A 22,874-nucleotide genomic window follows, 5' to 3' on the forward strand; every position below is an offset into this window, starting at 1 on the left:
TTTTAAATTATTTGTGTGTAGCCAATCAAGCGAATGGATAAAGTTTTTAAGACAGCTTCACGTGACAAAAGCAGACTGACGTTAATCAGTTGAAAGGTGGGATTGTCCGAATAACTTTTTCGTATTCTTTCTCCTAAGATACATTAGCTGTTTTTGCTGTTAATAATGCAGTTAACAAGCCCCTGAACGCCACAGACATTAAGAGGTATGTCTTTTATTTTGAGTGGTAAAACCCTCCATACTTGGCTATATTTTGCCATGTTTCCCCACTCCCAAATTTAAATAACTCAAGTAATGCTGCTCTGTCTGATCCCCTCATTGGCCTTATCTAGACTAGGATTTAAAGATGTGATAACAGCACATTTAAAATGGTTCTAGTGGAGACAAAATATGCTACCTTTAACACATATTAAAGAGTTCAGTATGTGTTAGTGTGTTTTCTTTACACTAGAATTTTAGAATGTCATTACCTTTAGATATGTGCTGTTGCATACATTGAAATCCTATTCTAAATGAGGGCACTAGCACACTTGCATATTTTAACAAAATTCCTAGCACACAACATTTCTCCCACTTCTCATTCCATTTCCTTCTATGATTGGATAGTAAATATGAAGCATGCCCCCATGTAAAGCAGGGCTTGTCGAAATTTCCTTTGCTATGTCTTTTTCAATTAATAAGCAATGTTTCTGTTTGCGCACAAAGACATTGCTTTAATTATAGGCAGTTCTTTGCCTGAGAGTTCCAGCTCATTTTCTTATATATCCTGTTCGGTAGGTGACAATTTGATCTAGCAGAAGTAAACTACTCTGCATTTATCTAAACATTCATTACGTATAATGTATTCGGACTAAAACTTCATCTTCGTTTAAATATTGGCACTCTTGGAAGCAGTAGTGGGAAGGGGTTCTTAGCTCTTGGCATTAAGGAGAATCTGAAGTTAACTGTTGCAAATGCAATGTTGTGTATATGTAAACAGTGCTTATTGGTCTCCTTCAGGTGATTGTGTGCATACATACTACACTGTAGATGGGTGTATTTGTGACAGTGCACTAAGTCAGAGACTTTTGCCAGCAGTACCACTAGGTGGTGCATGTGCCCCTGCTCTCTGGCTCTCAGGCCAGGGCATAAAAGGGACATATTTGCCGCTTTTGTCAGTTCCTTCTTTCTTCCTGTGGAGACAATGGGAGCTCCATGTAGCATTTGCCTCTGTTAGCCAGCATTCCATAGCTTTAGTGTGTGTATATATAGGTATAGTTAGTATTTAGTAGTTCAGATAGTTACTAAAGTTGAGCAGTTGCCTGGAGGAATTTACTGTGGAAAAAGTTCTAAGGTTTTAAACAATGTGCTACATGCTGGGCTGTTTTTCTCTGTCACAGATAAGCACAAGAAAAGTTTGATCTGTCTTGGTGAAAGAGGGATTCTCTATTTGTACCTCCTTCCCCACCAGGACTGAAAAACAGACCGTCATCTTAAGATTCACTTTGTGAAAGAGGCAATGTAACTTTCACCTGAGCTGGGCCCCTATTGCGACACAGGGAACTCTGAATCTAGCATGCTTCATCTTCTGTGTCTGCTTCTGAAATGTTCCAAATATTCTGACTAATGAAACCTGTAAGTTTTGGTTTTCTCCCAGAAAACCTTCTGGTAAGGCCTCCAGTTTGAGACCTCACACGTCTAGGTGCTCACCAGTCCTTTCTGAGGCAGCACCATTGATTCCATCTCCATCGAGACCACTGAGACCAGTATTTTCACCCATCCCGGGTCCTTCTTCCCCTTGACTGATTAAGGGTGTTTGGCTCCACTGCCACCATCAGTGCCAATACACTTACCTGAGGTGCCTTCTTGTTGGCAAGGGAGCTTCTTTGTCTTTCCTTACCTGATGCTTATTTGTTGCAGCCAGCTACAGTGTTTGCTCCACTATCAACACATTAGACACCACTGTGACATCTGACTTCAACGATGCTCCCAGTGCTGTCAGTGCACCCAGCACCATAAATGTGCTCCGTGGTTATGCCGGTGCCAATCAATTTGTCTACATTTGGAGTCTCGTGTCTCTCTGATACCCGGACACCTAGAATCCCAGTGAGAACTATTCCTATTCTGAAGGGACTTATGTTTCATCTTTGGACTTCTTTCAGATCACCCTACAGGTCTTCCACTACCTGTCCTAAATACCAGGACTGGTTTCCCTACAGAGAGACTCCAGCTTGGGGTCCCCTGCCCTGGATGACAGTCTGTAGCATATTCTCCAAGGCCTTACTGGTCTTGGGCTGTCCCAAGAGACTCTAGATTTCTCTTGCTCACTATCTAGGAGGAAGTTCTTTTGCTTTCTTAGTATGAGTCTTCTCAGCATCCTGCTACCATACATCACCATGCTGTGCTGGATCCCATGGAGGAAGGAGAATTGTTGGAGGAAACACTAGATATTTCCCTCCCCATCCAGTTCTTCATCTTCATGGAACAAAGCAATTAATCCAGTGCTGACACCCCACTCAATGGTTTGAGTTTTTCATGACCTCAAGAGGAGGGTGCAGGTGGAGGTGGAGAGGGGTGCAGGTGGAGAATCTGCACAGCCTTCCGGTATCGTATGGACTCTTTCTCGAGGAAGCGTTGCCCTTCCTGTCAGTAAGAACTTGCTAGAGCCAATGAAGACTCATGCAGTCCCCTCTATACCTCTTACAGCTAAACAAGCAGGCAGACAATATCAAGTCCCTCAACAAGATTTTGGCTATTTCATTACCCTTCCAGTTCCTGACTCCTTAGTGGTCACAGCTACTAATAAGCAATCTCATCAATCCCAAATTAAGGCCTCTCCCAAGGATAAGAAATTTGAGATTGGATTTATATGGTCATAAGGTTTGTTCCACTGCCACACTTCAAATGAGAGCTGCCAATTCTCACACTTTTTTTTCAAAATAAATCTTAGTAACTTTTGCTGATAAATTGCCAGAAGAATATAAAGGCAGTTTCTAGCTTTTGGCTTGCGCACGCACGCGCACACACACACGCACACACCTCTCTGCCTCTGGACATTTCCACTACATGCATCTGATGAAGTGGGTATCCATCCACGAAAGCTCATGCTCCAAAATGTCTGTTAGTCTATAAGGTGCTACAGGATTCTTTGCATAATTATATCATATCACTATGGTGAATATAAATCAGTTTGCCATGGAAAAACACATAATTTGCATTTTTATAGAGAATCTTTAGTTTTACATTTTGTGGAAAAAATAAAAAAAAATACAGTAAAATCCTGTTTGTCCGAGCCTCCCTTATTTGGCTGTCTGTATTAACTGAACTGGGGCTGACAGTGAGAACCTCACCTCTTAGAGTCGAAACTCTCCAGATTATCCAAATTTTTGATTATCCAATCTGGCCTTGGTCCGAATTAGATCGGATATATGGGGTTCCACTGTATCAATAAAACATTTTGTTCAACTGATACTTGTATATATTGTGGCTAGGGAAACTGAAGTTCAACATTTCATTTTAATTGCAGAAAAATGTGGATTTTTATGGGGGATTTTTATTGGAGAATTCTGTTTTTATCATGGAAAACTAGGATCTCTGCTCGTGACACACCAACTTTGGCAAATTAGATTATCTGAACAGAGACTAACACCAAAGTCCCACCTGTAAGAGAGTGGCTGATGAGTCATCTACAGTGGAATGGACAGTCACTTGAAGGAGAGAAAATGGTTACCTGAACAGTAACCTTTGTTCTTCAAGATATGCTGTGCAGATATGTTCCACCTTCCCGGTACTTCAGAGATTACATATAGTGGTGCAAAGGAATAGAGAGGGAGGCAGTGGCCCCTTTTTTATTCCCTCACCTGGCAGCATGAGGAGAGCAGGGGCACCTGCACCACTAGTACTGCTGGCAAAAGTCTCCAACTGGAATGCACTGGGCACACATACACTTACCTACAGTGGAAGGTATTTGTGCACAACACATCTTGAAGAACAGCTTCTGTACAGGTAAGTACCCATTTTTTCTTTTGTCTTTGTCATAGGCAGAACTAAATACTTTATTTAAAAGAATGATTCCTTAGGACAGGAAGTAGACTCAATTATTTATGGGCACTTTTAGTAGTACTAAAGTCTCCCTGAATTGGCACCATTGATCCAGTCTCAAGACTGTGGGCCAGGTTCTAGATGAAGGAAGGGCAATATTGTAGTGGTTGATCTCAGTTCTGTCTTCAAGGTTTTCTTCACAAACGAGTGTCCTAGACAAATGGAAAATTGAAAGTGTGTTTCGTATAGTAAGGGAAGGGGCCTAAGGTTGATAACTTGGTTAGTACTTCTGAATGCAGGCACTAGATTACAGTAACTAGAGTAGTGACATTTTAAAAAGAAGCTGCTGCTGCCTAAGTGCTGAAGGGAGCCTTCCTGTTGGCCCAGGAAGGAGGGGGGGAATGGTTTGCTCAGGAGCTGCTGTAATCTGGGAACAGGAGGAATTAGCATCACAAATAAGTGTAACTATTTGTTATTTTTAGGCCTCCTCTCAGGGATATCTTGGTACCTGCCCTGGGCCCTCTTCACCTTCCTAGAAGTAATGTCAGAGACCCTCCCTTCCATTGCCATTCTTGTTGAACACTTTCCTAGAAGTGGTTTTATTTTTTTCATTTCAGTTGCTCGTTCCTAGTTTTGTAATTTTCCTTGTTCTTATGAAGGTTATTCACTATGAAAACTCTGAGGTGGTGCTCTTGATCACATGGTTACATTTGGCCTGAAAAAGTTTATTCTTGCCAGCTACAACACAGAAATGTTTATGTTCTCTAGAAAAGAACACCTTGGAACCAGTTCAAAATAATCTTGCCCAGAGACTTGTGTTGTCTCATCCATTTCAGGGACAGGTGTTTAAGACAGAGCAGTGTTTAGCTGAAATTTACATATCTTCTGATATGTATATATTGCTCTGGAGTTCTAACACAACATCCTCTGGAAAGATGTGATAGATCAATAGGAAAAATCTTAGAATTGTTTAAACAGACTGAACCATGTTACTAACTGTTATGGATACATTGTTTTCAAATATTATAAGTATACTCTATGTGATGACGTTCATGTGGTAATTGCATTTATCATGCATTTTTGACTGTTGCATTTGTACTCTGCCCCTTCCTCCAGCTCCACTGTGAGCTGTCTGAGCTTTCAAACACTGCAGATCTTCTAACAGCTTACTAAATAAATATTTATTCTCCCATAGGTGATATTTTCCTACACAGTTACATGGAGAATATTCAGTCTTGGAGTAGTGACACAGGGTTAAGATCTGGTAGGGCATTATCCATTACAGCTAGAAAGAAAAGTAATGCTTGTGACATTTAAAAACTCATATATTTCTGTAATAGTTGACCCACTTTATCTGTAATGTCTGCTCAATTCTCACCTCTGTTTTAAGCATGTAGCCATGAGATAAAAATTTAAGACTGGTACCGAAAGGTGGTCCTCTGGCCACCTTCATTTTTCACTGCCGAGCTGCAAGCTACCAAAACTAAGGGTATGTCTACACTATGAAATTAGGTAGATTTTATAGAAGTCGAAACTAAACGCTCAAGTGCAAGATTGTGTGTGTGTATTAATTTTTTTAATATGTATACTGAATATTAACTTTGTAGCGTTTCCATTGTTACTGCCTACAACCATTCTTGCACTTTCTTACTTGTAAGGACTATTATATGAAAAAAATGGCTCACGGGTTAGTGTAGAACTCCCTTATGTAATTACTGAAGCTGTAAAGCTTGACTTGAGTCCAGTCTTCTGATGTGTTCACTTTGTGTGAATTTAGCAGCATATCAAAAGATGATAGTCAAATATGTGACTGACTATTGGGTTGTGGCTCTAATAACTTTACATGACTATCTGAAGTCCCATTTGTTGATGTCTGTAGTAAACCCACCAATCAATTTACAATACAGCATTTCAAAAGGTTAAATCAGTCAAAATACAGACATGACTTTCATCAGCTGTGGTGGGTGAATGTTTGCAGTAATGATCAATGTCACCAACGTGGCCCACTGCAGCTATTTGTACATGCAGTGATCATGGTCATTTAGGAGGGAGGTCAGAAACATAGTTAAGGATCTAATGCCATAACTAGCTCTTGTGAATGTCCAACTCTATCAATCACTGCTCCAAACAACCAGGATGGTGAGGTATTGTTCAAAAAGTGCAAGGGGAGTGGCAAGAGGAGGCAGAAATGTAGCCTTGTGATAGGGCTGCTTTAACTCCTTCCATTTTTCTTTCTTTCTTTTAGTTATGGGGTATGGCTTAGGGAACATACTTTCAAATCACAAACAATTTTCAGTCATCCTCAAGGGCCACACAAGTCTGACACTACTGATCTACACTATGTCAAAAGGGCAGTGATGCCCAGAGCTGAATAAAATATTTCAGCAGCTCTTCCTGGGCCAACCAGTGAAAGGGCTGTGACAGAATGCTCTAGCAGACAATCAGTACAGCCTGGGCTTTTTTTAATTTTACACAGATACACAAAACAAAAACGTTGCTGTTTCTTGCCCAGTAAGAAGATTTCATATATGTAGCAAAGGAAACATGCCCCAAACCAAAAAGGAAAGAGTCACATTAATTCTAATGGAACAAGAAGCAGGCATGTGTCTTCGTCTATAACATCCGAATGTTATTCCCTTTATTTCACTAAAGAAATGATTGGCAGAACAAAATTTGGCAAAGGCTTTGAGAAAAGCAATCCAGTTAATTATAGAGCAATACAGTTTCCCTCTACTAAAGGCACTTGAGTACAACTCCCATTCATTTAGTTTAATAAATAGGAAACATACTAGGTGGTACTAGCCAGATCCAAATCCAGATTTAACTTTAATTAGACAGCAAGGACTAACTGATTTTCTACTTTCCAAATATTCTTTTAAGAATGTAAATGATATTAAACATTCACGAAATCAAAACTTTTATGGAAAATTAACTGTCATTTTTGTGTATTGTGCTATTAAGATGATAGAGACAGGTAGCTGTTTGGGTCCAGTGAAACCCCATTAACATGTCAAGTTTAGTGCTGAGTATAAAAAAATACTATAAATCAAAAGAACAGTCTCTGCAAGTATAACTTAGTAGACATAAATTCAACCCATTTTGAGTCAGTTATCGTTACCCAGGGCACATTAGCGCAAAACATGCCTTTTAAATTAAAGGGACAATTTAGTAAATTTCCAAGTGTGGTGGCAGAAGTACAGGCCTGAGCTGTGCGAACGTTAGCAGGAGAGTAGTCCCATTGAAGGCTGGAGCTAGCTCTAGTTAAACATAGGCTTATTTGCAGGTATGGGGCCATATTTAGATATTACACCTGTAAATCGCCTTGCCAATTTTTGTAGTTTTACTATCAGATATTCCTTTAAAAAGACAAAACAAAACAACTCCTTTTGCAGGTGTGAAAACCCACCCCGCTGAATGGAGAAATGTGCATAAAGTGCTGGCAAAGGTACATAAAACAAAAACCTCATTCTCTCGGGCTCAGTCTGTTAATTTTAGGTGTTAGTTGGGGATGGCCAAATGATATTTGCTACACCCTCTTTCCAGGCAGAAGAGGGGGTCTTGACAAGCTGCTGAGATCCCTTTCATCATTTGCATGAGACACACGTCTTTTGATACAGGCTACGTCACGGGTACGGCGGCTAGTGCTCACTTACGAGTGCTCCAGCGTGATCAATGGATGGAAAAACTCACTCAGTCATGCTTCCTTAGGCGGCATTTGGAATAAAAGGGATTTTGCTAGATGCAAATCCATTCCGTCACTTCAACGGGTCGGCTTTTATACAGTATTTTTCACCTGCTCATACTGCAAAGGGAGTGCTGGGTTTTAGCCCTAAGTTAGGAGGCTTTTGGGATAAGAGGGAGAAATCTGATGGCACATCTATTTAAATAGCTATACCTACTAACTGAGATCAAACAGGCCTCTGAAATACTGTTGTGAAGAACGGTCTCAGCACTGTCATGTGCATTTAACAGCTGATGTACCAGGAGGTGAAGAAATGCTCTGTTTAAAAGGCACTTTTGCTGTAACCAGCCGGAGGTGCGCAAATCCCGCGCCGTCAGAGAAGAAGGGCGCAGGTGGTGATTTGCCAGCTGTCCACAGCAGCACCAGCAAGAGGCTCCTGACTGAACCTTAGCAGGGCTGGGGCTGCTTGTCAGGGGGAAGTGGTGGTTCCTTGCCATCGGTGGTCTCCTCCCTGCCCAGCTCGGAGCGCTTCCTGGGCTCGGGGGTCTCCTCTGCCCACCTCCCCACTCTGCGCACCCCCTTGGCCACCTTGGGCGCGTTCCTGCAGGGGTTGTGGTCGTAGATTATCAGCTTTAGGCCGGGGAGGTGAGCCAGGCTGGGGAAGGACCTGATGGCATTGCGATCCACGTCGATCACCTCCAGGAATGGCATGTGCAGCAGGACCGGGGGGAAGTCAGCCAGCAGGTTGCCGGAGAGCCAGATGGTGCGCAGCTCCTGCAGGCATCGCAGCCTGGCAGGCAGCGTATGCAGCGCGTTGGAGCCAGCGTGCAGGGTCTTGAGGAGGCTCAGCTCACACACCACCTCGGGCAGGTGGCTCAGACAGTTGGACTCGAGCCACAAGGTTTTGAGATTCTGCAGGAGACTGAGCTCCTGGGGCAGGTCACAGAGCTTGTTGTTGCCCAGGTAGAGTATGCACAGCTGCTTCAGGGTGCACACCACCAGGGGCAGCACTTTGAAGTTGTTGAAATCTAATGCCAAGATCTGGAGGTTCTGCAGCTGTTCTAGCTCTGGGGGCAGCTGATGCAGGTTATTGTCACTCAGGTACAGCTTGACGAGCTCCCTGAAGGAACAAACATGCAAGGGAAATCTCCTCAGCTGCCTGCTGCTCAGATCCACCATTCTATCAATTGGCATCTCTTCAAGGTCTCCCAGGAGGTATTTCTGGCAGTCATCAGAAGGGATGAAGGCAATGATTGCTCTCAGTGTGTTGCCCATACTGAAACTGTCTGCATTTAAAATCACTGCTACCATGTGGAACCCGGAGCATCAGGAACTCTCCCTGGTTTCTACTTTGTGCACTGTCCTGCTGGTATTTCCTTCTTCCCATTATAATGCACAGTTTACATGGCAACAGTCATTAATCTCAAGAGCTCTGAAATGTTGCTGATAACCGAATGAGTGCTTGGTGATGGGAAGTGCAGACAGCCTGACTTTCGGAGAACAGGTCTCTCTCACACACACAGAAAAGAGGCCATCTTCCCTGTGAAGACTGTAAAAGTTCTAAAATTGCATTACACTTGACCAAAAATAGTTTCTCAAATGCTCCCTGCCTCCCAGTAGATACAGCCACACTGTCTGCGCGGCTGGTACCAGCTCTGGAGATTGGCTAAGGAAAGTAAACATTGCTGAAGAGTGAATTTTTAAACTTAATTTAAACTAAACATTTAATCTTGTAGCAGCCTGAGTGGGAATGTCAGATGTAATCCGATTCCTGTTTAGAATACCTGTCAAGCCTCAACTAACTTTCCAGACCAGTGGCTCTTTTATGGAGTTACTTTGTGAAGTGCCAAATATACATTTTAACAGTGTGACCTGCCACCCAATACTTATCTCATACATTTAGCACAAATACTTGGCAAAGTGCTCTTCAGCTGCTTTAGTATTTACTTTCTTAATTTAACTGCATTTACTAGAGCTGCTGGGACTTTTAGCTGTGCGCAGCCTTTTCGCTAAATTGCATTTTGCTTATACTGTCTGAATCCCATATACAAGACATGTACAGTCACAACATGCCAAGGTTAACCTCCTCCATTCTTCTAACCTCCTGCTACTAACTCCCAGTGTCTAGCTGCCCTTCTGTCTGGCATACGACTTTATAATTAAATCAATGGCAATGTTTTCTCTCATTTAAATGTAGCCAGTTATGGAATGATTTATACGCAGTAAAACCTGCCTTAGAGAGCACCTCTGAAGAAAGATCACCTGTCATGAGCAACTGCTTGCAGAGGCCCCAGAACCATCACTCTCTGCCATGCAGGCCTTTGAAGAGAGACCACATCTTACAAGCGACCACTTTTGCTAACTCCGATGAGTGATCACTCTTGGCAGGTTTTACTGTAGTACCTTCACTGTTATTGCTAATTTAGTCTGCAAACTTTGGTGCATAGCATCCTTTCATTTGTAGAGGGCTTCCAGTCTTTAGAGGGCAACTCTATAGATGCTTTGACCTCTTGGGTGGTTCTTTCTACAGCACTTTTGCAAATCTTCACATCAGAGATTCAGAACAACTTTGATTTTTGAAAGAGCATTTCTAACAGATAGAGGTGGATGTTTGCTTTGAATTCAATACACATATCAAATGGCAGAGTTTGAATCTTTATCTGCATCAGCTGTGATTGAGGAAGACTATTTTCTTTAAATTGTTTATAACTTCTTTCCAGTAGCACCTTCAACGTGTTAGGTGCTGTACACACACAGAAATAGTCATGGTCGCTGCCTTGAACAGTTATTATAGTTGCCATTATAGTTATTTGTACATGTGTCATAGCAGAAGTTGGTCTGTAGCAGGGATTTGAATGAGAAGAGGGCAGTGATGTGGGGGAAGGCAGGGAGTGGGGGAGTGTGGATAGGGCAAGGGCTCTGAGGGAGCTGTCAGGGAACAGGGGGGGTTGAATGGGGCAGGAGTCCCGGGGGGGGGAGTAGATAGGAGATGGGGGCTGGGCCATGACCTCCTCCCTTAACCAGCCCTCCATACAATTTCTGAAACGCGTTGCAGCCCTCAGGCCAAAAAGTTTGCCTATCCCTGTTCTAGAGCATATTTCAGGAAGATTTTTTTCTTTTAGTTTTTAACTAAATATATGTTAGGAAAACTCTAGGTTATAGTTTAATCATTGTTATAGCTTATCAAAAAAAGTCAGAATGACCTTTCGTTGCTGCATTTTGTGCTTTTGTTGGCAAAGTTAAAGTCTGTTTGGAACATGCTAGTGAAATCAGAGTATTTGTGGGGAAAAAAGCAACTCAACAATAGAAGAGTAGGGCTTTTGAGGGAACATTAGAACTGTAATAAAAAACCCTGATTCATTTAAGCAGTAATGACAATGAGGAAGGGCATTTCTTGGCAGCTAATGACTGAGTGGAGAAGCTGAGGGTGGGAGGCAAGTTAACAAATACTCAGCCAGCCAGGAAATGCCCAACATAATTATGCCTAATGTAAGATATTGAAGTCACTTTTCATACCTTGACAGTCAGTCTTATTGACCCTGATATGTCAGTGGAGCTCCACCATATTACACGGGTCCACCACTTGGGCCTCATCACAGAACTGAGCTCATTGTCAGTTATGGTTCTGTTGAGTTCTTTGTTTTTGTATAATCAGGTGTGTCTGTCCTACAAAAATAAAAATATTAAGAAAAAAAGTTAACCATACGGTATGTTACCATGCATCTGGTGTTCTTCTGCTCTTAGCAGTTAGTGCCTACAACCAGTTCGATTGAATTTGGTGAGAAAACTCCCTTTCACAAATAAGAAATCAGGACTTCATTCTCAGTTATTTCCCTAGGTTTATTAAAAAAGCAATAAGATCAAATGAGAATATATTTCTATTACTGCACTCTACAGAAGGTGGTGCTGGCATCTGACTTCAGTTATTTGAGAAGAGCAAAGGAACTATCCGGAAGAGGATAATTCTTAGTGTAGAATGAGAAATTCAGATCAGTGGGGTTATGGTTACTATTGGATTTAGCTATCTGAGAAATCACTTCTTTTTCTGTGACTGACCTCCCACAATAACTATCTCCCACTAGAATGCGAGAATGTCCACAACTGGTGCTTGTGAGCGCAGGAGACAGAACTTCACAGGAGCTGGACCAAGACTATAGCATGCATCACACACGAGATAAAAATCACCCTAGACCCCTCTGAGTTCAAAAATGAATACCAAACTCATCTCTTCAGCTTAGCTTTACCTTTACCTTTACCTAAACTAATGAAGCTATTTTTCCTATGGAATGGGGTGGAAAAGAGAAATACTTGGCAGGTACCATGGTGACCAGGCCAAACCTAGATAGACAGGCAGATAGATTCATGGCATTTTAAGAGCCTAATCCAACACACCCTGAAATCAGTGGAAGGATTCCCATTGAATACAATGGACATTGGATTAGGCCTAAATGTAGTATGGACGATACTCATGGGGTTCAAACTTATTCTATTTGAATTTTCGGAAATGATTTTATACATTCGGTGTTGTGTGTCCCCACTAAAGTGCATGAATTCAGTGGAGTGCGTCTGCAGTACTGAGACTAGCATCCAATGTCAGAGTGGTGCACTGTGGGAAGCTATCCCACAGTTCCCGCAGTCCCCACCACCCATTTGAATTGTGGATTAAGTTCCCAGTGCATGATGGGGCAAAAACATTCTCATGAGTGTTTCTGGGTGTGTGGTGTCACTCCCTCCTCCCCCCGTGCAAGCTCCAGCAGACGGTGCAGTACGGTGCCTGTCTCCTGGTACTATGAATCCATCTCGCATGTCCTCTCATCTTTCTGTCTACTCTTTTATCTAACCATTTCCCACCTTTTTTTGGCTACCGTGAACCAAGCAGCGCAGCTTCCACCACAAACTCTACTCTCCTGCTCTTGCATCACTAGCTAATTTTTCCATGTTGTCTGTCCTGGGCTTGTGTGCAAACTACAGAAGGAAACAATTCCCTGCCATTTTTCAGCCATCGTGAACTGCGCTGCACAGCTTCCGCCGCAAACTCTGCTCATGCTTCCACCACAAACTCTGCTCTCCTGCTCTTGTAGCTCTAGCGAGCTTCCCAACTCCTTGAAAGCTACAGAAGACAACCATTTACCGCCTTTTAGTGGCCATCTTGAACCAAACAGGCCTCCTACGTTTCACGCCCTTCTTCCAGAATTACCCTTGCAGGCGCCATAGCACGGCAATCATGGAGCCCACTCAGATCTTCGCTGCAGTTTTGACCATTGTAAATACCTCACACATTATCCAGCAGTATGTGCAGTACCTGCAAAACCAGGCAAGGAAGCGATGACCGTGTGATTACTATACCGATGAGAACATGGACGCAGACGTTCCTAGAAGCACGGCATGTGGGGATTGGGAAATCATGGTGGCCTTGGGCCAGGTTCATGCTGTAGAACACTGATTCTGGGCCCAGGAAACAAGCACAGACTGGTGGGACTGCATAGTGTTGCAGGTCTGGGATGATTCCCAGTGGTTGGGAAACTTTCGTATGTGTAGGGCCACTTTCAAGAACTTTGTGACTTGCTGTCCCCTGCCCTTAAGCACAAAGACACCAAAATGAGAGCAGCCCTCACAGTTGAGAAGCGAGCGGCCATAGCACTATGGAAGCTTGAATGCCCGTCAGCTACCGGTCAGTCGGGAATCAGTTTGGAGTAGGCAAATCTACTGTAGGGGCTGCTGTGCTGCAAGTAGCCAAAACAATCATTGACCAGCTGCTATCAAGGGTAGTGACTTTGGGAAATGTACAGACCACTGTGGATGGTTTTAATGCACTGGGTTCCCTAACTGCGGTGGGGCAATAGATGGAACACATATCCCTATCTTGGCCCCGGCACACCGGGGTGGCCAGTACATAAACCGTAAGGGGTACTTTTCCATGGTGTTGTAAGCACTGGTGGATCACAAGGGATATTTCACCAACATCAACATGGGATGGCTGAGAAAGGTGCATGACGCTCGCGTCTTCAGGAACTCTTGTCTGTTTGAACAGCTGCAGGAAGGGACTTACTTCTCAGACCAGAAAATTACTGTTGGGGATGTTGAAATGCCTATAGTTATTCTCAGGGACCCAGCCTATGCCTTAATGCCATGGCTCATGAAGCCGTACACAGGCACCCTGGACAGTAACAAGGAGCAGTTCAACTATAGGCTGAGCAAGTGAGAATGGTGGTAAAATGTGCTTTTGGACATTTGAAAGTGCGCTGGTGCAGTTTACTGACTCGGTTAGATCTCAGCACAACCAATATTCCAATTGCAATTGCTGCTTGTTGTGTGCTCCACAATATCTGTGAGACTAAGGGAGGGACGTTTTATGGCGGGGTGGGAGGTTGAGGCAACTCGCCTGGCTGCCAGTTTCGCACAGCCAGACAACAGAGTGATTAGAAGAGCGCAGCAGTGTGCGCTGCACATCAAAGAAGCTTTGAGAGCCAGTTTCGTGACTGGCCAGGGTACGGTGTGACAGTTGTGTTTGTTTCTCTTGAAGTTACCTGCCCTCTATATATATATATATATATATATATATATGAAAGGAAATAAAGTCAAAATTGTTTTAAAACTGTTCTTTATTATTTGATGCAGAGCACATTGAGAAAAATCTGAAGGTAGACCGGGGAGGGAGGGCATTGGGTTAGGGAGGTGGAGAAGGAGGGAAGGACAAGTCCAGAAACCAAATCAAAAGTTTGCATATGCCAGCTTTCTGCTGCTTGGGCGATCCTCTGGGGTTGAGAGTGTGGGTCCCCGTAGCCTTCCCCTCGTGTTCTTGGGCATCTGGGTGAGGAGGCTATGGAACTTGGGGAGGAGGGAGGGCAGTTATACAGGGGCTGCAGCGGCAGTCTGTGGTCTTGCTGCCTTTCCCACATTAGATTCACCATACAGTGGAACATGTCAGTTTGCTCCCCTATGAGCTTGACCATAGCATCCTGCCTGCTCTCATCGCGTGCATCCCTCCTCTCTTCGTGTTCCTGTAATGCTTTATGGGACTCTGCAATTGTTTGCCTCTATGCATTCAGCTGGGCCCTATCAATGCGGGAGAACTGCATGAGCTCGGCAAACATGTCATCCCAAGTTTGTTTTTTCTGCCTTCTAATCTGGACCAGCCTCTTGGACGGAATAGGGGCCACGTTGAAACACTGGCACCTGCAGGAGGAGAAAAAGGGAGGGTAGTGTTTTAAAAGATACATTTCAGAGAACAAAGGGGACATTTTGGTTTGAGTAAGCCATCACACACGGCCGGGCAGCAGAATTCAGCTTGCAGGCAGCCTAGGGGCATGCGGGGTTCTGCTGCTTTTACATTCATTTCAATGCTTTCAAACTGCTGGGTCCCCTTTCCCACAGCAATCAACGCCTTTTGGGTTTGCCATATAAAAGGAGGGCCTGTGGGATCTCTGAGATGATCGCTTCACACAACACCCTGCACCTACTGCGTGTCTACAATCAGGCTCTCACTCACCAGAAGTACCTTCTCCAGGGTCATGGTTTGGGAGCCCACCTCAAGAGTGGGGGGAGGCTATTGGCTCCAGCGTTAAGAATAGTTCCTGGCTAGGGGAGAAAACGGGTTCCCCACTTGCTGCCTGTGCACTGTCCTCCTCCTCCTCCTCTTTGTCCTCCAATGACTCTTCCTTCTTGCTCTGTGCAACTCTTCCTTTGCAGTGGTAGGGTAGTGGTGACGTCACTCCCCATAATTGCGTGTAGCTCATGGTAGAAGTGGAATGTATGGGGCTGTGGCCCATTCACCTCCCTGGGTTTTTGGTATGCTTGCCTGAGCTCCTTGATTTCTGTACGACACTGCTCTGTGTCCCTGGAGTAGCCTCTTTCCGTCATGGCCCCGGAGACTTTAGTGTATGTATTTGTGTTCCTTTTTTTGGAATGTAGTTCTGCCATAACAGACTCATCTCCCAACATGCGATGAGATCCATTACCTCCCCTTCGGACCATGCTGGAGCTTGTCTGCTAATTTGGGACTGCATGATCTCCTGTGATGATGGACTCTGCTTGGTCACCTGTGATGGTGGACTGTGCTGATGGTCACCTGTGCTGATGGTGACCAAACAGAAAATTAAATTCAAAAGTTCCCGGGGCTTTTCCTGCCCACCTGGCTAGTGCATCGGAGTTGAAAGTGTTGTCCAGAGCAGTCTGGGATAGCTCCCGGATGCCAATAACATTGAATTGTGTCCACAATACCTTTAACCTGGGATTGCGATCTCGATTTAAGCGCTACTCCACTTGCCAAGGTGGAGTACAGAAATCAGATTAAAGAGCTTTTTAAATTGGAAAAAAAAGGTTTGGTCATGTGGCCGGAATTATTTTTTTTCGAATTAACTTGGCTAGTTCCAAAATAACAGACTAATGTAGACCAGGTCATAGAATTGCTCTTTGAACACACAGGGGAGTGTCCTCTTTACCATCTGTCTCTCCAAGTTACATCCTTAAGTCTGGTCTATACACAGTTTTTGTACTGATTTAACTATATTTGTTAACAAGTATAGTTACATTGATGCAAACCTCTAGTGCAGATGCAGGTATATAGAGATAAACACCTTGATGTTGGCAGAGTTTATTCTGGTCACTTTCCTTAAATGGAAATGGTATAACTGCATCTATGCTAGAGGCTGCACCAGTGTAACTATATCTCTTTCTAAACCAACATAGTTAAATCAGTACAAAACCTGTGTGTAGATATGTCCTTAGTGGCCTTTACATCAGCTGTGGCAAGTGGGAGCCAAACAATTAGGCTGATCTTCCTTTCATGATGTTACATAAAAATAAAGTGCTTCCGCTCTCTCTCCCTCCCTCTCTCCCTCCAAATTCTTCCTGAAGGTGGTCTCTGAATTTCACTTTAACCCATCCATCAACCACCCAGTCTTTTTCCCGGTTTCCCCCAATTTAGCTAGAAAAGATAGACTTTCTGAATTGGACATCAAAAGAGTATTGATGTGAGTGGAGCAAAATATGTCATGAATCTTGAAAGGTGTTTGTGGTTTTGGGGGATAAGCCCAAAGGAGAATCAGTCTGAGTTCAGAGGTGGTCTTGCTATCACTAAACTGGTGGTGGTGCACAAGAAGGCCCAAGACCCATTCTGCTAAGTGTAAGGCACTTTCAGATGGATTCTTCAGAAACAATCTATATCTGAAATCTGTGAAGCGCCCATATTTACTACTTTATTCAGACCTTTACTCAATACTATTCTTTCACCTTTAGAGCCAAATTGGTTGCTTGTTTCAGGAGAGCACTGCTTTGGTCTTTATTTAGGCTGAAAAGTGGCTTTGTAAATATGGCAACAAAGAGCTCCATGTTTATTGTATCCAACTCTTCTAGATCAGGTATGCTCAGTTTATAACAAAAAGCCTTTTTCCCCCCAATGCCAGCCCTGCAAACTCTACCTGGGATCTGAAAGTCGAGCTGGTTTCTTTTCTTCTCACAAATCACTATCGGTAATAAAAATACTACAGACCGATGACCTTCAGTGGGGCTAGATGTGCACAGTAGCCTTGTAACTGGAGCTTAGAAAACAATTCTGTTGGTTCTGAGCAAGAAGGAGTAGAATTCATTGCATTCCCTACTGGCTGTGTTGGCTCCACAGTATTAAATGGACAAAGAAGCAGAAAAACTTTAGATGCTGATGTTAGCAGATATGACTGATAACACACCAAGAGTGACATCCTGTCTCATTGAAGTCAGTGGTGAAACTCCCACTGTGTCTTTAGGGTAGGGACTATCTGTTTTGCTCTGTGTTCGTTCAGTGCCTAGTACCACTGGATCCTGGTACATGAGTTGGGCTCATAGGTGCTAGGTAATATAAATAATAATAATAATTTTACTTTAATAGACCTAGGATTTCATCTAGAGAACAGACGTTAGTACTATTTTTACATAGGAAATTTTCAGAATAGAACCACACTTTAAGTTCTCCCTGGTGTTCTTCCAGGGCAGTTATTACTGTCTCCGAAGACTGGATATCTGCAGAGGTGATTTTTGAGGGCAAAAAGATTACTTACCTAGACCATAACTACTGTGACTATATTGCCACTGCAGAACCACCCTCAATTTCCTTCGTTATACTCAACTGCCCACGCTCCTTTCCTACTTCCTTCCAGTCCTTTTTTGAAATTTAGAATAGCTGAAAGAACTGAACTTCATTTAGCCTTGTATCAAGTGTTTGGAACTGTGAGAGGTGTGAATGCAACCCAACTGGTCATTGCTTTCTAGATGGTTCCATGACTCCAGGCAGCGAGGTACACCCTGCCAAGACTCAAATGTGGAATTTAATGTTTGCCAGAGGCTCAGTACGAGGGGGACACAAAAATATTAATGCAGGAAATTAAAAGTGCAGTGGGGTTCTTTACTCTTATAACATCAGCTTCATAATTCGTTTATTTCGGATGTAAATTATTTTCAGTAATAAAAGTGAGAGAATGCCACACTTATGGGGAGTGTAGGCAAAATGAGTGAAGTCCTTTGAAATGAGGTATACCAGAGAGGTGCGGATCTGCAGAGGGCATATATTCAGAGAACTCCAGATCCAGGTGAGTACATCTTCCTTATCTATCATCTATCTCCCATCACTGTATATCTGGGCATATATGAGGTTCTGATATTGTGCTATTTATTCCATCAAGAATAGAATCAGATTTGTATCTACTTCTGAATAACTCCTTGCTAACCTTTGCATACATCTGAAGAAAGAATCATTCCTCTTATTAGAGTACATCATATCAATAGAAGTGAGCATTACATAGATTACTGCATTTCACAGAGGTGGAGGAAGAGTTGGTGTTAAATTAGCTAGCCTGTGGTATAGTCTAGGAAACTCTTAAATGGTTAAGGGATCATCCCGAACTTAGGTACACAGTGCAAAAGGGATTTAAGGCCTTAGAGTTAAGGCACAATGGTGCCTGGTGAGTGTGGTTGCTGGGCAGCAGCTGGTAGCTTGTTGTTCCTTGGCACAAAACAGCCAAGCCTAGGGGGAACAGTAATTTCTTTCATGCATGCAAGCAACTAAAAGCCTTTTAAATATCTATTGGATGTTAAAATTGAAAATTTACTAATACTCCTGTATGTTAAATATACCACAATGTTGCCAACTCTTGCAGTTGTATTATGAATCTCTTAAAAGTTGCTGTTTTCATAAAGCCCTAGACCCTGGAGTGACGTGAACTCACCACATTTATTTTCATCACAACTTTCATTAAAAAAAAAAAAAGTAAGTTTGTAGACCTTTTGGTTTTGGAGAAAAGCTTGAAAACATGAGTCAGAAAGTAAATAAAGAGACTTCCAAATGTATTCTTTTAAGGCTTTCGTGTTTTTTAAGTCAGTTTCATGTCTTTGAGGGGGCCTTACCCATGACTGTGTATGTTTGGGGTTGGCAATACAGAGGACAGGTTATTTTAAATGTGGTACCATATCCGTACCATATACTTTTGGCAAGTGAGTGACAGACGTATTGACCATTGTCCACGACACACATACTGTAACTTTTTCATTTTTTGTTGTTGAAATATAAAGATTTTAGAATATGATAATCTACAGCTGTACCATGTTTCCAAACATTCATTCATTATTTAATTTCTTATGTTGTTAATTAATTATTTTTTTAGTGTAAATTCACCTTCATGCTGATATCAACCTGTTTTTTAGCTTGTTTTGAATTCTAGGAAAGTGTGGAAAAATACATTTTCCCCACCTTCTAACCACATTCTTTTAAACAAGATATAGCAAAGATGGCTGATATTTGAAAGTTAGCCTTAGAGTAGTTCACCCTGAGGAGTATGCGCTTTCCTACATTCTTTGTGGAGGAAAGATTCAAAATAGAACAAGTCATAAGTAATTGAAACATCACTTCTGAGCATGCTCAGTAGGCATCTGCTAGGCTCTTTAGCAGTCTAATGAAGCAGAGTCCCCTTATGACAACTAGGGCCTCCTAGAGGATTCAGGGGGCCTGGGGTCTCCGGCGGCTGGGGGCCCCCGCCACCGAATTGCCACCGAAGACCCAGCACTTTGGCAGTGGGTCCTGAGGCAGAAGGACCCCCCACCGCTGAATTGTCACCGAAGACCTGAAGTGGAAGAAGCTCCGGGGCCCCCAGAGCAAGTGAAGGACCCCGCTCCAGGGGCCCCGAAATACTCTCGTGGGGGCCCCTGTGGAGCCCAGGGCCTGAGGCAAATTGCCCAACCCTGGGCGGCTCTGGTGACAACATTTTACATTTTCCCTATTTGGTCCATCCGTAGGCCTTGGGCATGGATGGGGCTTCTATCTTCAGAATAGTCATAAGAAAAAATAACAAATGAGAAATTATAAATGTCTTGTTGAAACCATAGCAAAATCTCCATTAAAAACTACCTTGACAATATGTGACAGGAAAAAAATCCTAGGGTATTTCTCGCATTACTTTGCATGCCACCATCTTTTTTGACTGACGACTTTTTTTGGATGACAGTCCATTTATTTCATTTGAAATACAGTTCTCACATAAACAGCACACATAGCTTAGTTTTAGATAGGGCTTTTATCTTCAGTTGTTAGGGGGGTGACTTGTCACAGCACACTCGGACACCTAAGTGTTAGATCCTCCTGTAGCAAGCTCCATATCAAAACCAAAGCTATTGGCTATTAAATCCTACCTAACGATCTTAGACACCTTAGAAATACCCATCATCTATGCTGACTTTCCACTTCTCTGTACATCGAGGTAGCCAGAAAATTCCTTAGCTTGCTTTGTGTTTTGCTTTCTCTCTCTCGCTCTCCCACAACATAGGCTGAATGTTGCCTATATATATAATGTTAATGTATCTTTTCATATAGACCATGCCCTTGCTCAATGCGCTTTAATATCTTCAGTGGATGTCAATATTTACACAAAGCAATGGTTTGCCCTGGAACACATTAATGAGGGTTCTGCCAAACCATTTAACCTCCTGGAATTGATTGACCTGGCTAACAGCCCTTTGTTGTCCAATAAAGTATAAAAGACAGTACTAAGTGTATGAATGTCATATAGATTCCTATCCACCTGAAACCATGAGGGTGCTGTTAGTGGTTCTGGTTTATATTCCATTCATCTTAGCTATAGAAAGGTAAGAAAGCATTTCAAGTATCACAAAATGGTCCTTGTAGTGCATTTTGTTCTCAGCTGATTTCCTGGAATGATCTCTCTCACTGAAAAAGCCATTTTAAAAAAAACATTGGCATTTGAGTGATATAGAAAGGAAGTCCAATTAAAATGGTTTGTATTTATTTTGTTTGCTTAGGATCCCTTTAGGTCGATTTAAATCCATCAAGAGGCAGCTTCGAGAAAAGGGAGAACTGGAGGAATTTTGGAAAAATCATCAGCCTGACATTTTTGCTCGGAGATATCTGCATTGTTTCCCTTCAGATATTTTTCTGCAAGCTGGATCTGCTTCAGAAAGGCTATATGATTACATGAATGTGAGTATGTTCCTGTGTAATGGAATTTAAAGGGTTACTTATTGCACTGAAGGCAGGTTTTGTTCAGCACACTAGTTCTATTCTCTTGGATAAAATTTTGCAAGTTGAGATTAATTGTAGATCTGTTTAAACTAGATTCTTTTCATCCTTATAAATGAGTTGCCAGTTTGTAAAAGATTGATCAAGTAACATAAGTAAAATTAGGGTAGACATGGGACCTACCTAGAATTTCCCTCTAGTTTAGAAACTGCAGTGAGTCACACGAACCCCGACTGACTTCACTGGGGCTCACATCTACGTGGAAGGCCGAGCAACATTGATCAGAAATCTGTTTGTTTGACATGTTACAAAATAAACCAAAATCTCCTCTTGTTTGAACATGTTAGGTCACAAATAAATTCTTGTAAAAATCTGTGTTAATAGAGACATGTAGGTAACATGAATGGAGTTTTTGCTATTATTATTTATTGTGCCCAAGTGCAAGAGGCACTTCGAGATTAAAATATCAGGCCTGCCTTAGCCCTGAAAAATTTCCCATCTAAACAGATCTCCGATTTGAGGGACTGGGGCTGGGAGGGATATTATATTACACGAGTGATTTGAGCTTGTGAACACCATGTTTCTTGGTTCAGAGTTTCGTTTAGTTTTCTAATTGGTTTTTTTGTTAACATTTATCAAAGGAGAGAACTAAGTTATACAGGCTTCTTAGAGGAGATTGTGTTTATATGCAAGATGGTGGAAGCATGGCAGATTGGGTCAATGAGAGAGAGTTCCAAGATAGGGGGCTACAAGGAAAAAGGCCCAGAGATGAACATGGAAGAAGAGCATGATGGATTAAAAACAACTCCCTTCAGAACTAGAGCTGGCCAGAATTTTTCAAATTCAGAATTTCTGAAAACATTTTTGTCGACTGTTCAAATTTTGACAGAAAATGTTGGGAAAATTTTTGTTGAGAAGATTTTTTTAAACTAGCAGTTGAGCTGGGTAATAAAACCAATAACAAGAGTTGAAAAATGTTTGTGAAACCCTTTCCTGGTGTTTTGACCAGCTCTACTTAGAACCAGTCAGCAACACTCACACTCTAGCCAGAGGGAAGTGTAGGTAGTGACCGGAGTAGCCCTGAGGTGAGCCCTGCACTGGGGGGAGATAGCAAGAGGTGTGTCCCTGAGCAGGGCCCTGGCCTGGCCTGAGGGGAGGTAGAAGTGGGGGTGGCCTTGAGGAAAGCCCTGCCTGGGCGTAACAGGGATGTGCAGAACTGAGGCCACCCTGTGAATTGCTCAAGCTTTTTCTCTCATCTGACATTTAAAAAAATGGAAATGATGAATTATTTAGTTTTTCCCAAAGTGGCAAATGCACGAGTTAACCATTCCAAACTCCTCCCACGACTGGCAATTTGACTATGAGCACAGCTGAGCAGATTCTGTCTATAATCCAGCTCTCTCCCAGGTGAACAGGCCCAGAGGTGGTGCTAGCCCATTGGGAGTCTTAAGCAGGAATATTTTTGCCCTTGCCCCAATACATAATAACAAGTGAACAGGGGGCTCCATTGAGCTGCTGGGACCTTAAGCAATTGCTTAGTCTGCTTATGCTGAACACCTGCTCTGAACAGGCCACTGCCCTAAAATTAATTTCATATAGTGGGTGGTATCCCATGCACTCTTCCACCTACCAATAAAATTAAAAACTCCTAAACAATAGCATTTCTGGTTTTGC

The 22,874-nt window shown here is 42.7% G+C and overlaps 2 protein-coding genes across 2 annotated transcripts in view; one reads left to right on the forward strand and one right to left on the reverse strand.

The window, feature by feature from the left end:
- Positions 1–8,146: 8,146 nt before the first annotated feature.
- LRRC10 (leucine rich repeat containing 10) lies at positions 8,147–10,566 on the reverse strand. The gene has a single exon (XM_050935851.1). It carries the CDS (start codon positions 9,011–9,013, stop codon positions 8,150–8,152), a length of 864 nt encoding a protein of 287 aa, XP_050791808.1. The 5' UTR covers positions 9,014–10,566; the 3' UTR covers positions 8,147–8,149.
- A 6,446-nt stretch (positions 10,567–17,012) lies between these two features.
- The window catches only part of LOC127040935 (cathepsin E-like), a 31,071-nt gene continuing 25,209 nt past the window's right edge, over positions 17,013–22,874 (forward strand). Inside the window, exons 1-3 of the mRNA XM_050935495.1 lie at positions 17,013–17,061; positions 18,207–18,264; positions 20,984–21,161. Coding sequence (XP_050791452.1) covers positions 17,013–17,061; positions 18,207–18,264; positions 20,984–21,161 — 285 coding nt within the window. The remainder of the gene's footprint in view (positions 17,062–18,206; positions 18,265–20,983; positions 21,162–22,874) is intronic.

This window comes from Gopherus flavomarginatus, chromosome 1 (genome assembly GCF_025201925.1).
Source record: "Gopherus flavomarginatus isolate rGopFla2 chromosome 1, rGopFla2.mat.asm, whole genome shotgun sequence".
Taxonomy (NCBI): domain Eukaryota; kingdom Metazoa; phylum Chordata; order Testudines; family Testudinidae; genus Gopherus; species Gopherus flavomarginatus.